Here is a 14,191-nt window from a genome sequence, read left to right as displayed (position 1 = left end):
GGGGCACAGTCTTGGACAGATGATGGCCTACATCACTAACACTTTGGCAGACAGAAATTATTAGTCAATGGAACAAAGACAAAGTGAAGAAACAGTTAAAAAATGAACATGTAGGTCAATATGTAAGGAGCACATGCTGGCAGGAAACAAGACAGCTGCATAACACAGGAGAAACGCAGCCAGGCACAAGGAAGGAAAGGGAAAGGACGTGGGGTCACTGGGGAGTATCAACAGCCCATGCAGTAGAGCTTCTGGGACTGCAAGTTCAAGATGGCCAACATTATAGGCACATTTACCTTGCTCCCTTCCTGGAAACCAGTGAGGTGACATCAAAGAAGTACAAAGGAGATACCTTCATAATAGTGTTGCAAACTCAAAAGAAGGCTATTAGCAAATCAAGATTTTGTTGAATTTCTAGAAAATGGTAGGTGGATGAAACATTATTCATAAATCTGAGGGAAACTGGGCAGATTTCCATATAATAGCAAACTGAGCAGAATGGAAGGAAAACGACCCACATCCAGCCATACCAGTGTGAAATTTAAGACCTCCAAGAATGAAGAGAAGATCCTAAAGGCTTCTATAGGGAAAAATAAATTACTACAAAGAATAAGAATCTGATTATATCAGATTTCTCATCAGCAACATTAGATGATAGATGGCAATAAATCCAAGCTTTCAAAATTGTGAAGGAACTGAACTCTATATCCAGTTAAACTATGATTCAGGGATGCAAGTACTCTGAAAATTTGCCTTCCACATACCCTTTCTGAAGAAATTACCTATAGATTTACTCTGTGCAATGCTCATAAGGGATCTTCTTAACTAAGACCCAATCAAGTCATATTTGGCTTCAAATTCACCCAGGAGAGAGAATAGAAAAGACTGTGCCACCAGGGTAGCAGCAGGCATTCCTCCTCAGGGGGAGTCCTTGTAGCAGTCCTGCTGACATGCAAGTGACACAGCTCAGGTGAGTGTACAGACTTACTCTGGGCAGGTGTGGGCCTCTCTGGTCTAGAAGCCTTATATTTCAAACTGAAAATAATATCTCTTGTAATAGTTCCATAAACACAGATCCCAGAACTTTCATGAGGGACATGTCTAGTCACAAGTCATCACACTCAGGAAACCCAAAGCTATGACTTCCAACGAGATATTAAAAGTCCTCCCAGCCAGATGCAACTGACCAATCAGGGGTGATTTTTATCATAAGCAATGTTGCCTAATAACCCAGCTGACATTCCACTTCGATCAGATTTTCAGGGGAAGAGATCTAGAAAGGTAACTGGGCCAAAGGACAATATCTCCTGCAAAGGAAAAAGGGTTTTATTACCCCTTTACCCACATTCTACAAAAAGATCACAGCTGTAGAGTAGGCCTAGGAAGCAGTCTGTTCAAAAATTAACCAATGATGGGATGTAAACTGCTGCAGCCACAGTGGAAAACAGTATGGAGTTTTCTCAAAAAACTAAAGATAGAACTACCATATGACACAGCAATTCCACTCCTGGGTATATATCCGAAAAAAACAAAGCCACTAATTCAAAATGATACATGCACCCCAATGTTCATAGCAGCATTATTTATAATTACCAAGATATGGAAGCAACCTAAGTGTCCATCAACAGAAGAATGGATAAAGAAGCTGTGATACACACACACACACACACACACACACACACACACACACACACAATGGAGTACTACTCAGCCATAAAAAGGATGAAATCTTGCCATTTGCAACAACATGGATGGACTTGGAGGATATTATGCTAAGTGAAATAAGTCAGACAGAGAAAGACAAATACCGTAAGGTATCACTTATATGTGGAATCTAAAAAATACAACAAACTAGTGAAAGAAAAAAAACAGACTCAAAGATACAGAGAAGAGGGACTTCCCTGGTGGCGCAGTGGTTAAGAATCCTCCTGCCAGTACAGGGGACACGGGTTTGATCCCTGGTCTGGGAAGATCCCACATGCTGTGGAGCAGCTAAGCCCATGTGCCACAACTACTGAGCCCACACACCACAACTACTGAAGCCTGCACACTCTAGGGCTGTGTGCTGCAACTACTGAAGCCCGCGCACCTAGAGCCCGTGCTCTGCAACAAGAGAAGCCACCTCAGTGAGAAGCCCGCACACTGCAACAGAATAGCCCCCACTCACCACAACTAGAGAAAGCCCGTGTGTAGCAACGAAGACCCAACGCAGCCAAAAAATAAAAAAAATTTTAAATATAATAATAATAAAAAAAGATACAGAGAACAAACTAGTCATTACCAGTGGGGAGGGGAGGAGGGACCATATAGGGGTAGGGAACTAAGAGGTACAAACTATTATGTATAAGATAAGCTGCAAGGATATACTGTACAACACAGGGAATATAGCCAATATTTTATAACTACAAATAGAGGATAACCTTTAAAAATTGCAAATCACTATATTGTACACCTGTAACTTATGTAATATTGTACATCAACTATACGTCAATTTAAAAAAAGGGGAAAACCAGCGAACAAAAGTATGCTTCAGAACTTCTATAACAGGAAAAAGAGGCAATTAGGAACTCCAGGAAAACAAAAAGCTGGCTAATATGAAGCTAGTTATTTATCATTTGTGGAATACTTCTGAGCACTTGTAAGAAAATCGAATCTGTGATCTGAACACAGTACAATTCTTCCAAGAGGGGCACAAGTTCAGTGACGTTGAACAGCATTTCCCTCACTACAGAGCCAATGAATTACTAGATCTGTAGGGAGCAATGTTTATATAATCATAATATTATAATGAGTTCTCAGTGGTTTTCCCTTTTCAGGATCAGTTTACAGTCAACACATGGAAGATTTAAATAAATTAAACAAACAGAAAATAATATCATAAATCTTCACAATGTCAATGAGGTGGGACAGCTAACAGATGAGGAGAGACAGAGGGAAATGTAGGGGTGGTAATTTCTTCACTAACATAGTAGGCAGTCAAGATACACTATCCACAATTGATGGATCAAAAAATTGAGGTTTAAGTACATAGTTTAATTTTAAAAGGTAAGTAATAGTAGAACTAAAAAGAAAAACATAACTAACAAAAAATGAGGAGTGGTTAAGTGAGCTGAATTCCTCATTTATTTTTATACCAAGGAGTTAGTGAAGTTGATAGAGATATAAAAATATTATTTATAATTGAGACGTTAAAGTCAAAAGTAGTTACTTCTGAGGAATGAAACAGAAGATGGGAGGGTAAAAATTTACTTTTCACTTATATCTTTTTGGACTGTTGAAAATAACTTTCCATGGGCATGTTTTACATTTATAATAAAAAAAGAAAAACTGATGTTAGTATTTTACTGTACTGATACAGATTTAGGGTTCAGCAATGTAGAAGACAGTAGAGAAAAGGAATCAACAATTAAAAAGTGAAATAAGGGACTTCCCTGGTGGCGCAGTGGTTAAGAATCCACCTGCTAATGTAGGGGGCACGGGTTCGAGCCCTGGTCCAGGAAGATCCCACATGCTGCGGAGCAACTAAGCCCGTGCACCACAACTACTGAGCCTGCGCTCTAGAGCCTGCAAGCCACAACTACTGAGCCCACATGCCGCAGTTACTGAAGCCTGCATGCCTAGAGCCCGTGTTCCGCCACAAGAGAAGCCACCACAATGAGAAGCCCACGAACTGCAATGAAGAGTAGCCCCCGCTTGCCACAACTACAGAAAGCCTGCGCACAGCAACAAAGACCCAACGCAGCCAAAAATAAATAATTTATTTTCTAAAAAAAGTGAAATAAGGTTAAAAGGTATAGGAATAGATTATGTGAAAAAAGAGAACAGAAAGTAATTTTATAAAATCAGCTGATACATTTGTGAAAACATACATAAACCTTGAGGGCATTATGAAGTAACATATGAAGTAACTCAGACACAGAAGGACAAATATTGTATGATCTCACTTATATGTGAAATCTAAACAAACAAACTCATAGAAACAGAAAAGACTGATGGTTGCCAGGCACTGGGGGGGCAGGGTGAGGGAAATGGGAGAAGGTGGTTAAAAGGTACAAACTTCCTATTATAAGATAAATTTGTTCTGGGGATATAATGTACAGCACGGTGACTATAGTTAACAGTACATTGTATATTTCAAAGTTACTAAGAGAGTAGATCTTAAAAGTTCTCCCCATAAGAAATAAAATTATAACTACGTGAGGTGATGGATGGTAAACTTGCTGTGGTGATCATTTCGCAATATATACATATACCAAGTCATTGTGTTGCACAGTCTAACCTTATACAATGTTATATATCAATTACATCTCAATAAGCTGGGAAAAACCCCTAATCAGTCAATATAAAAACAGGATTATGTATGACAGAAAATGAGCCTTTATCCTGAAAGCTTCAACTGTAGCAGACCAAAAAAGGAATATCCTAACCCAGGAGCAGGAATTTATAGGAAGACATTGGAGAATTTCACTCCCTAGGTCTTTTTCAGAGGACAGCAAAAATCTGTCCTCTGATTTCTTGACTAGGTAGAATGCTATCAAGAGGCAGGGCTATTGATTTCTAATGGTCCTATAGAATTTCATTTATAACATGACTTGCATACTTTACGTCACTAAAAAACAGGCTACAGGGCTTCCCTGGTAGCGCAGTGGTTGAGAGTCCGCCTGCCGATGCAGGGGACATGGGTTCGTGCCCCGGTCCGGGAAGATCCCACATGCCACAGAGCAGCTGGGCCCATGAGCCATGGCCGCTGGGCCTGCGCGTCCGGAGCCTGTGCTCCGCAACGGGAGAGGCCACAACAGTGAGAGGCCCGCGTAATGCAAAAAAAAAAAAAACAGGCTACAATACTTGAAGCTAATAGGATCCTCTCTTGAGGACTGCTCTGGAGTACATTAGTTCAAAAGGAAAGGCTTTCTTCTTTTATCATCTACATATCTTCCGTAAGATGTTACAGGAAAGCCCGAACGAAATTGTTGGCCAACCAATACAACTTCTAAGAACTAACTCAAAAATGGGAGGCACAATAGATTCAGGTTATGTCTATAAACATTAAATCATAACCTTTGGCTCCATTGATTCCTAGAGGATTAATAGGCACTTGCCTTCCTGCTACTACTCTTGTTCTTCTAATATATTATTTATTAATTTGTAAAACACTTACTGCTATAGTATCTAAGTGCTAACATACAAGGTTAAAAACACTTATATTATTGAAACCCACCAACTAATGGAAACAAAAAATTAAAAAGAGAAAAAAAAAGATGCTGATGACTTAATGCAAGGCTACTGGGAGAGGATCTAATGAGTGAATGGGTTTTTGAATCAAGAAAAACCCATTTAAATAAATATAAAATCATTATATGTACCTTGTCAGTAGTTAGTCAACCAGTTCTTGTTGAAAACCCAATTGTATAACACCTTCAACAGGGGGACATAAAAGAGATGAGGAATCCAATTTATAACTCATAAAATGACAGAAGAGATGGGTGATGGTAATCAGTGAGATGTGTAAAAGATGAGGAAGAGAGGGTCTGGTTTGTGAGCTGTATGCCCAATAAGCAATGACTCTGGAAAGTTAAATGGGTGGTTGTTCATGGGCCTTGAAGGCCTTCCTAGTGTATAAAAAGGGTTCTGGGAGCTTGGGAATAAGAGAATCACTTCATTTCCCAGTTTTCATCATCCACCTTGGTTTAGCAATGCTTTGGGTTCTAGGAGGGAATGTGGTACCAGAGAAAGAGCCCTTCATTCTCCCTTTTATAAAATGAGGACAATATCCCACACAAGAAGGTGTTTTGTATTCAGGACAGAATAAGATAAAATACATGCAGGTAAAGGAATACTAGTTACTAGATAATTGTTAGTTTTCTTCTGGTATGGTAGAGATGGCTACAAGATCTGCGATCCACTGAGAAGTGGCTGCCCAGCCAGGAGCTGACTACGTTTCCTAGTCCTACTAGCATCTAGTGTGACAACTGACTAGTTCTCCCCAGTGGAATGCAAGTGGAAGTGATGTTTACTATACCCAGGCCAAGGCTGTTCAGATCCAGGTTTACCTTCTCTCTGCTCTTTCCCCATCTATCAGTTAGATGCACATGATGCTGATGAGGCCCTAGATGATGGCAGAACCACAAGAAGGAAGACATCCGGGTTCCTCAATCATCTGTGAAGAGCCACTTGACAACCAGGAATACTTATGATTGAGAAGTACACTACTGTGTTAAGCCACTGACATACTGAAGCCACTATTTGTTACAGCAGCAAATGTTACCCTAACCAATACAAACATGCTATAAAATTACTATAATAATAATGGTGAGGATGTCAGACATTGCATCAAACAAGCCATCATTAACGCTATTATGAAATCTTGAAAGGATGTTCAACATCATTAGCCATCAGGAAAATGCAAATCAAAACCACTATGAGATGCTACTTCACTCCCACTAGGATGGCTATGAACAAAAAGATAGACAATAACAAGTACTGGCAAGAATGTGGATAAATTGAAACCTTGTTACACTGCTGGTAGGAATGCAAAATGGTACAGCTGTTGTGGACAAGTTTGGCAGTTCCTCAAAAACTTAAACATAGAGTTACTATAAGACCCAACAATTCCACTCATAGGTATATATACAAGAGAACTGAAAACATATGTTCCCACAAAAACTTGTACAGGAACGTTCATAGCAGCAATACTCATAATAGCCAAAAAGTAGAAACAATTCAAATGTTCATCAGCTGATAAATGGATAAACAAAATGAGCTATATATATTCCTATGTTATGGAATACTACTCAGTCATAAAAAGGAGATGAAGTACTGATACATGCTATAACATGAATGAACCCTGAAAACATTATACTAAGTGAAAGGAGGCTGGAGCAAAAGATCATATACTATATGATTCCATTTATATGAAACGTCCAGAATACTTAAATCCATAGTGACAGAAAGCAGATTACTGGGTGCTGGGGCTGTGGGCTCTGGAGGGAAATGGGGAGACTGCTAATGGGCAGGAGGTTTCTTTTTGGGGTGGTGAAAATGTTTCGGAACAGTAGATAGTCATGATGATGGCACAACTCTGAACATACTAAAACCCACTAAATTGTACAGTTTAAAAGGGTGAATTCTATGGTATGGGAATCATATCTCAATTAAAATAAAAAAAAGAAATCTCAGCTATTTGCTTTATCTTGCCTCCCACAGCATCTGGCTCTACACAAAAAGGCACTGAGCTCTTTTCAGGCAATGACTGGGAAAAGGTATGAGGGAACCTTCTAGGATGCTGCAGATGTGCTAATTTCAATCTGAGTGGTGGTTACATTCATTCTTAGCATGATTCTAAGCTGGTCAGAACTCAGAATCCTTCTGCCTGGCTTCACCCATAACCAGGTAAGGTCAAACAGAGCCCCAATGCCATATGCATGAAACGTTTCTGTTTCCCACAGGAGACCTAAGATACAAACTTTCCTTAGTTTAGGTAACAGTGTAACTAACATGGAGATGAAATAAATATTTAAAGGTAACCCTGAGAATGATATGAGGGTGGGGAATAGGTGAGAGTCTCAGAATACTACTAAAGTGTGTATTGCATCAGCAAAAATCACTAAGGAAGAAAAAAGTCCCGAAGGGGTAGTATGGGATGTGGGGGGAGGACCTGAGAGAGGATTGAATGCGAAAAGTATCTTTGTTTTCCCTGCCTAGATACATGCCATTTTTAAAAATTAAGTTAAAATCACAAAATAAGAAATGCTTCTTTGGTCATATAAAGTAAATTCTCATCCAAGCACTTAATAGTCAAAACTGAAGTAAAGGATCATCAGAATGTTTTAACCTCCAAATAAGAATATAATTTGGTGACCCCATGAATCTTCATTGGAACCTTCCGAATCCAGTGGAAAGACTGTCTTTTTAAAGTGGCATAAATTCCTGAAGGATGTAACTTACTTGCAGGTGACTTTAGTTCTGTCAGCTACCATGGTCCACTGCTGCTGGTTAGTGGAAACCTCGACGTAGTAGCTATAGCTCCGATCGTCACAGTCCCACAGTAATAACCTGAACAGGAGGAAAACATAAGAATGCTGTGAATGCTCCACCTGGCTCTTTCCTTAGGCTGTGTGTGTGAGGGGATCTATGTCTACTCTAGCCTTCCAACCTGTCTTCTTTGCCCACACACTTCCAGGACTAAAGAAAGAAAGTGAATCCCCAACGAAAGCATGCTGGGAGAAGGTGGAGTCAGCCTGCAGTGAGAGGCTTGTTTCTTTAAAAATTTATTTCACAAGTCACCCAACCCCAGGCGGCCTCTGTCCCCCAAGTGGCAAAGATCTTCTGATTGGCTTATCAGGGAGATGTCACCAAATCCTCCTTCCTGATTCTTCCAGCTCTCATCTCTTTGGCTGGGCTGAACAAAGGTAACACCCTTGAGACCACTGTTCATGGGGAAATCTGTGCTTTCTAATTGGTATTCTAAGTGGTAGTTACTAGTATGCCCCAATGACCTTAAACACGTTTCAGGTTCCTTCTCATTCTGACCAGACTTTCTGCATAGCTCTCGTAAGACTGCCTGATTGGGAGATACAGGCAAACATATATTCGTCAGTAAAACTTTTTATTTCTTAGAAATTGATTATGTTGGTCCTGTTCTTCTTATCCCCCTTTTCAGCTCAGATAGGAACCAAAGTATTGACTATGTGATTTTATTTACTTGAAGCTCAAAAGAGACAAGGTTTATCTATGGTGACAGGAGTCAGAATGGTAGTTACCTCTGGGGGAGGGAATGATTGGGAAAGGGTGAGGGAACCTTCTAGGATGCTGGAAATGGGCTAATTTTGATCTAGTGGAAGTTACATGGGTATATACATGTGTAAATATTCATCAAGCTATTCACAAAAGGTTTGTGTGCACTGTATGTGTGTCATTCCTGAATTTTAAAAATAGAATAAAAAAAGAATCTAAATATTATAATATGGGAGCAGACCACAGTCCAGCCTTTTGCTTCTGACAGTGCCACTGTGGTGAGAGATCATTGTTTTCTATAATTTCAGCCTCAAAAGTCCTTCCCATACAAGATATCTATCTTATTGCTTTACAGTTGGGCATGCACATTTGTTTCCTCCACCAGCTAGAACAGAGTGAGCTCCCTGAAGACAGTGTCTATGTCTTATTGGTTTTTCCACACGCAGGACTTGGCACAGACTCTCACACAGAGCTTACACTCAATGAATATTTGCTGAGCGAATATCAGTAGATCATTTGTAACAATAACAACAATGATCATCATTATTATAATGGCCAACATTTCTGTAATGCTTACCATGTACCAGGCCCTATGCTAAATGCTCTACGTAACTTATTAAATCTTTCCAAAAGTCCTCTTAGCAAGCATTATTATTCTCATCAAATTATATATGGTGAAAGTGAGGCTTAAAGCTGTTAAGTAGCTTATCTAAACTCAGTGAGGGTTCCAACCTGGTGTCCTGACCAAAGCCCCTTTCTGTACTCCGCTGTCAAATGTTTCCTTTACTCCCAGGTGATGTATCTGGGTCATAGTTTACAACCTACAACCCATCACTCTACAAAAGTAGTTTGTATTATTTCTCCTTCATCCTGCAATTACAATCAATGACAGTCCTTTGCACAAGTTCAGTTTAGTGTCACCTCTAAAGCTATTACTAAGGATTAGAAATGCCACTGTGTTCCGCTTTCCCCTTAGTTCCTTATTTTCAATTGTAATTTTGTTTGCTATCAATGATAGTACACACTACTTAATAGGTTAGAATTTATCTTTTAAGTAGAGAAAACAGTTAAAAGGTTTTGGAAAGCATAAACAGATGTGCAATACTGTACATGCTACTGATTCTCTTGAACTCACCTAAGTATTTAATCTCTCAAAGTACTCTGAATCAATCAGACAGGAATCCACCCTATTGTTTTTAGTGTCCAATAATTCTACTTTTAGATTATACCAGTGTGCGTGATAAGAAAGTGAATCATTTCCCTCATTAGTCATTTCCTCAAATATTACTCTAGTCTCTCAGCACTTTTATGCAGTTAGCCTATATTAATTTATACTTAGTAACTTTTAAAAATGTAATTTTTGCTTCTATGTTTGGCTCTCAGAATGAATATAAACCTTTTAGAAAGACCGTCGATCTCTCTGTTTTTAAAAAATTCTACTCCAAACATGTGGGCTCTGTTTATAGCATATGTTCCATATATGTTCTGGGCTGAAATCATTCATAACTCTGCCAGAGTAGATTAAAACCATGAAAAAAAACTTCAAAATAATTAACCATTCTCTTTATTGAACAGCCCTGGTAACAGGCTTTTTGGGAGATGACGTTGAGGCTGTTTCCCAATGGAATTTTGGATTATTTATGGAGAGCCAGGTTTATCATAATCCATATCATTCTGGATAATCATGAGTTAGTGCTTCTACCAGTGTATCCAAATGAAAATAATCAGTCCCTTTTGGGATAAAATCTAACCAGATCTTCAAATATTTCATGGAAAAATATTTTTCATGGAAAAATGTTTCATGGAAAAAGTTACAGTAACTTATTCTATAAAGTCCTCCAATTTCTTTCAAGGTAAAATGAAGATCACTTGTAATTCCAGTAATTTTGTAAACACATACACATGGTGCAAATTGCTTCTTTGCTTAATGACCTATTATGAATATCTTTTTTTTTTTGCATCATCAAATATTCTTCCTCATCATATGTACTGGTTTCATAGAATTTCACTGTGTGGATGTCCCATAATTTACTTAGTCTCTTATTGTTGGACATTTAGGTAGTTGATAATATTGCACTGCTATGAAACCCCTGTTATGAGCATTCTTAAGCTAAATCTATGGTTATTGCCTTTGAAAGTCGCTAGAAGCGTAACTCCTGGAGCAGGGCTTATGAGGCCTTGATATGTACTATAGAACAGCTGCACACCTGTCCCCTCACCTGCAACGACAGTCTGCACCAGTTTATACTCACACTACCAGCAGTGTATAAAAACACCTGTTCTGTGTATCATCACCAATATTGTATATTATCTTTAAAAATCCTGCCAATTTGATAGATGAAATATCTCTCATTATTTTAATTTGTAGTTTTTTACTTATCATTGAACTTGAACATTTTACCCATTTTCTACTTATATTTATCCTTTTGTTAATGACTTACAAGATGCCCTTTATATTTAAAGGATATTAATCCACTGCCTATCACAGTTTGCATGCTGAAGATACTAATTTTTATTAGCCTACTCTATCAATCTTTACCTCAATAATTTCTCCTGGCCTAAATTCTTTTTTCTGAACAGCAGCCACGTGCACATACCAGTTGAGACATCTCCTCTTTATTCCTCTATTAAGAGTCCTTGGGGGCTGGAAATGCGGGGTCAGGGTGACTCCTGAGTGGAAAAGGGACACTGATGGATCTCAGGTTGTCAAGCAAGGGCTCAGACTCACCTACACATAGGAGTTTTTAAGAGAGATTCTTTTCTTTAAATTGAATGAAAGATTCTTCAAATTCTATAGTGCTCTACAATTTTCAAAAATTTCACACACATGATTTCATATAATCCCATAATAGCCATTTTTTAAATCCTCTACCCCTATATTGCCCCTCCCCCTCCCCTTCCCCCCCACTGGTAGCCACTAGTTTGTTCTCTATATGAAAGGGATTCTAATTTATGTGCTAGGATGCATATTTGCTTGGAATGTAGGCTTAGCCAGGAATGAAAACCCCTCTGTTGATTCAACTGAAAAAAAAGCAAGCACAGCTTAAGGACACTAAAGGAAAAATTGGCTCAATCTCTTTTTTGCCCACGGAGAGAAATTTTGTCCTAATAAGGCACAACTGTAAAGCCCACCAATTCCCTTCACTTCTTTCCCTGCCAGCAAAGCCTGTTCCCCTGTCTTTGCACCTGCAACAACACAGCAATATTTCCGATTTGTAATCTGCCAGAAAAGGTCTGCCCGGTGAGCTGGCCCAGGACAGACACACTCCCTCTGACGTTAATTGAGAGTAGCTCCTTAAACATACCCGACATCCCCCCACCCACACATCAGAAGTCATTTTCAAAGGGGCTGAATAAAGGAAGCTGCAAGCCAAGATCTATTGATGCAGCTCAAATCTGTGTTTAGCTGTGGCCACAAACCCCTCCACCTAATGAGCACTGCATGAAATGCCTGGTGATATTAAATACCGTCTCCTCCATCTTCCTTATTCTCATTGTGGAATTTCCCTGAAAAGCAGTGAAGAGCTGGGCTTTTTTAAATTGATTAGCAGATGTGATTTTGCTTACATCTTCCGTAAGTGCTCTGGCTGGCTGCATACCATTGATTACTGGGGTTCAGTTTACAGCAACTAATTGCTCTCCTTGCTGGTGTTTTGATACAAAATTCAATAGCGAATATGTTTTCAAAACTCTTGTCTTTGTGACTTGAGTCAGAAGTGACTTGAGGCAAACCCAGTGGACTGAGTTTTCCCTTTTTTAAAATAATTGCTCTCTCATCAGTCTGTGAAGAAAGTTTCCAAATTATAGCGTTCTAATTGGAAAGTCTGCATTATGCATGCGATGACAAACTATGTTGTGCTGAATGGCATTTTTTTCATACTTTTCTTAAGGGATTAATTCTGTGCCAGATTGTGAACAATGGCTGAGGTTTAACACTTGAGATCAACAGCTTCTCCACTGAATTGGTGTCTTTTAGATCAGCGGCAAATGTCTGTTCTGCCTGCTTCTAACTGTCCATTGTTCGTGGGAGACTCCACTGGAAGGCTAGGGGTCAAGGCTGCTGCTCTTGCTGAGTTTTCCCATTTGGGTGAAAACAGACAACTAAGGGAAGATCAACTGCCAAGATATTAGTCATAAAATAATAATTTATCATAAAATCCATTTCCAATCTCTCAAAGTCAAAGCTACTTCTGATCTCAAAACTTTGCACAGACTATTCTTCGTTAAAAATCTTCAGAAATTAAGTTCTTCAGAAATAATTGTCTTCCATTCAACAATTCAACAAATATTTATTGAGCACTGACTAAGTGACATTAGGGAAGTCGCTCTTCTAGTTCCAACATTTTGTAATTTTCTGCAACAGCCTATGCAGTACAGGGTTTTGGAGTTTTTGGGGGGCATATCTGTCCTTTACGCGGTAACTCCTCTTTATTTCTCTCTCTGTCTATTTATTTATTGGCCGTGCCGTGCAGCATGCATGGGATCTTAGTTCCTGAACCTGTGCCCCCTGCAGTGGAAGCACAGAGTCTTAACCACTGGACCGCCAGGGAAGTCCCAGTAACTCCTCTCTTTGAGAACTATTTCTGGCCCAACCTTGAGGTATATGTAGGGGGTTCCTGAGCTCTGTAGACCCAGTTGCATTACAGGAAGACATATGACCCCTGGTGGGCCAATCAGATTTCATATCAAAAATTTAGAATTATTTAAGATTTTAGCATAATTGGCTCTGTTCACTTAAAATGATGATAAAAATGTAGACATTCTGGAGTGACCCTCTTTCATCAGAAGCTCAAAGAAATAAAGAAAGTCATCTGCGGTGAGAAGCAAGAAGACAGATGGTATGGCCCAGGAAGGGCTGTCTGGGTCCCTCGCAGGATTCCAACATCTGATTTTAGTCCCTATGGGAGCCACCAGAGTTCCTGCCCTAGTGTTCCATGAGAAATTTCCCAATCACTTTAATAAACTCACCATTTAGGACTTAAGCCATCTTTACTTGGTTTCTGCAGCTTGGAAACAAAAGGGCCTAAGATAAGCTCCTAGCAGAGTGCACGAAAAGAGCAGACATTCCGCTGATGAGGATGACAATGATGACGGGATGGCTACGAGACCAGAGAGACTATGCGGTGAAGAACAGGGGTGGTGAGGAGGCTCACTCTGGACAGCAACCTTTTCATTCAAACATGAAGGAGATCCCTTGTGGAAGCCAAGAGTGCGAGGACTGCAGTGTGGGGTGAAAAGGCAAAACAGGTTTTGGAATAGGCTCTGTGAGGCCGACCGAGCTGCAGGGAGGGACCTTTCAAAGATGGAGCAATCAGCGTGGTTTGTAACTCTCTTCCACAGTGGCACCGAGGGAACAGGAGGGAAGAAAGCAGGATCGACAGTGACAAGGAAGAGACAGTGCAGGATCGGGGAAGTGAAGGGTAGTTAAGAGTATTTACCACTTCAGGCTGCTGAGGAG

The 14,191-nt window shown here is 39.7% G+C and overlaps 1 protein-coding gene across 1 annotated transcript in view; it reads right to left on the bottom strand.

The window, feature by feature from the left end:
• The window catches only part of BTBD9 (BTB domain containing 9), a 405,922-nt gene that overhangs the window by 67,522 nt on the left and 324,209 nt on the right, over nt 1–14,191 (bottom strand). Inside the window, exon 9 of the mRNA XM_029243461.1 lies at nt 7,945–8,052. Coding sequence (XP_029099294.1) covers nt 7,945–8,052 — 108 coding nt within the window. The remainder of the gene's footprint in view (nt 1–7,944; nt 8,053–14,191) is intronic.

This window comes from Monodon monoceros, unplaced genomic scaffold, assembly GCF_005190385.1.
Source record: "Monodon monoceros isolate NGI ecotype Baffin Bay Population unplaced genomic scaffold, NGI_Narwhal_1 Super_Scaffold_3, whole genome shotgun sequence".
Classification (NCBI taxonomy): Eukaryota; Metazoa; Chordata; class Mammalia; order Artiodactyla; family Monodontidae; genus Monodon; species Monodon monoceros.
Note: the sequence above shows the minus strand (reverse complement) of the source record. Positions and strands in the feature narration are given on the sequence as shown.